General features: G+C 36.4%; 1 protein-coding gene across 1 annotated transcript in view; it reads right to left on the bottom strand.

The window, feature by feature from the left end:
- Positions 1-1,499: 1,499 nt before the first annotated feature.
- The window catches only part of LOC144959216 (uncharacterized), a 702-nt gene continuing 22 nt past the window's right edge, over positions 1,500-2,179 (bottom strand). The window contains exon 1 of the mRNA XM_078891757.1: positions 1,500-2,179. This exon is cut by the window's right edge and continues 22 nt beyond it. Coding sequence (XP_078747883.1) covers positions 1,500-2,179 — 680 coding nt within the window.

The raw sequence follows: 2,179 nt of genomic DNA, 5'->3' as shown, positions 1-2,179 counted from the left end.
ATCGTGCAATTATATTACCCTGCCGAGAGACATTGCATACAAATAGGGTACCGAGAACGGATCCTTAAGGGACGCCATATTTTAAAAAACATATTTTTCGATGGTACTCCAATTACACATACTGATTGTGTCCTGTTGGTCAGATAAGATTTGAACCAGGATAGAGCTGTACCATTTACACCAAAATTGGTTGAGACTCTATCGTACAGAATTGATTGATCAAGTATATCGAATGGTACGGAAAGGTCCCGTAAAGTGAGGACAGACACACCCTATCACATTAAATCAGAATGTCATTCACAATTCTGTGCTATGATAATCGCGGTTGGTGGATTGAAATGGCTCAATAAGATTGTTCGTGGCAATGTATTTTTTTAAAACTGTTGTAAAACATTTTTTCCAAAACTTTTGGAAAGAAAAGGCAAGTTGGATAGTGGGCAATAGATTTGATAAATTCTCAGAGTCCAAATAGGATTTCTTTAAAAGTGGAGTTATGATTGCACAATTGTTCCAGTCAGGTACTTCACCAGTCTAATTTCTGCTTATTAATTTAATGGTCTAAATGGCCCGTCGATCCGTCGTTCTATTGGAGGATGTTCCTCAATCTTTTCTTCCAAACTGAAATCGATTTTCGAATCTTACTAACATTGTTCTTCTCCGGCATTGTTGAATTATTTCCTTTCGGTTCTTCTCACTAAAAAGCCACTATCTGTTGCCAGGATACGTTTTTCTGTCAACGAATTCCAAATGCAAAAATCCATTGGATTCAAGTCCGGTAATCGGTGTGGTCACCGTTCTTTTAAGATAAGATCAATGTTACTTGATGTTAATAACTGCTTATGTTTCTACTGTTATGTGAGGCCGCTCCATCCTGTTGTAATATGAAATTGGTTAATATGTATCAAGCCCGACAGGCCTGCACAATTTTGCCTCACTTTAAGCTGGATGTAAGAATCGGGATTATCATAAGCTTCCTAGAGAAATGTTTTCTTCACGATAAAGACGATTTGAAGAACTGTTTCTTTTATCACTACCATAAAATTTATTTAATAAGGTCAATTTGATAGGTTTTGCGGATTTTAAAAAATATGATATTCTCTCGATATTTCCTTTTTACGGTCGATTTCTTAAAAGTACAACCGTACCTGTATTTTTTCCATCAATTATAATGAAATATTGTTGCAATCAAATTTTAAAAAAGTGACCATCTGAATTAGAATAGGGGTGAGAGAGAAGAAAAATACTGTGCGTGTCGAGCGAGCAAAGAGAGGGAAATGGTGGTAAGAATATATATAAATATAATATATCTATATATCTATATATATAATATATATATATATATATATATATATGTATGTATGTGTGTATGTGTGTGTGTCTGTGTGTATGTGTGTGTTTGTGTGTGTGTGTGAGAGTGAGAAAGAGAAAGCGAGAGAGAGAGAGAGAGAGAGAGAGAGAGAGAGAGAGAGAGAGAGAGAGAGAGAGAGAGAGAGAGCAGCTTATGAATCACGTTTGCAAAACATCTCTTTCATGGTTTCTTTGTAATTGGAACTCATTCTATAGTATATGACGATGCTTGAACAAGAATTGAAACCGTCGAGAAGCGACCAAACAGATGCCAGGAGATTTGCCTCATAGAAGCCCAAGTTGTCAAAAGCCTTAAAATTTAGATGAATTGCTGTCATATATATCAAACTGGGCAAATAACATAGGACCAAAATCACACACACTGCTATCATCATCTTTATAACTTTTAAATCCTTGTTGTCATTCCCGGTTCGTGTAGCTTGGGTTCCACTTTCGTTCTCCAAATCCAAATCTGAGGACTGATTTGAGCGTTTGTCTTGACGCACTGCCTTCCTTGCAAAACTTGCCGAGCTACGACTGCTCAATCTAAATTTTAGATTCTTGCGCATTTTATGTATCATGACTGAATTAAAACTAATGACTAAGATAATAGCGATTGGTCGTAAAATTGCGTAGCTGATTAGGTACGATATATTGTCAGGTGATAATTGAATATCTTCCGATACGTAAGTGTCGTTTGTGGTCTCATACCAGTCCATCTTCTGGTCGAGAGATTCAAAATTAACAGGTAAATTTATCAAAAACTGGGCAACAAATACGAATACAAGGACCATACATGAACGTTTTGGAGTGAAGATGCGTTTGACGTGGA

Source organism: Berghia stephanieae, chromosome 13 (genome assembly GCF_034508935.2).
Source record: "Berghia stephanieae isolate SIO BIC M18660-M18661 chromosome 13, UCSD_Bste_1.3, whole genome shotgun sequence".
Lineage (NCBI taxonomy): Eukaryota > Metazoa > Mollusca > Gastropoda > Nudibranchia > Aeolidiidae > Berghia > Berghia stephanieae.
Note: the sequence above shows the minus strand (reverse complement) of the source record. Positions and strands in the feature narration are given on the sequence as shown.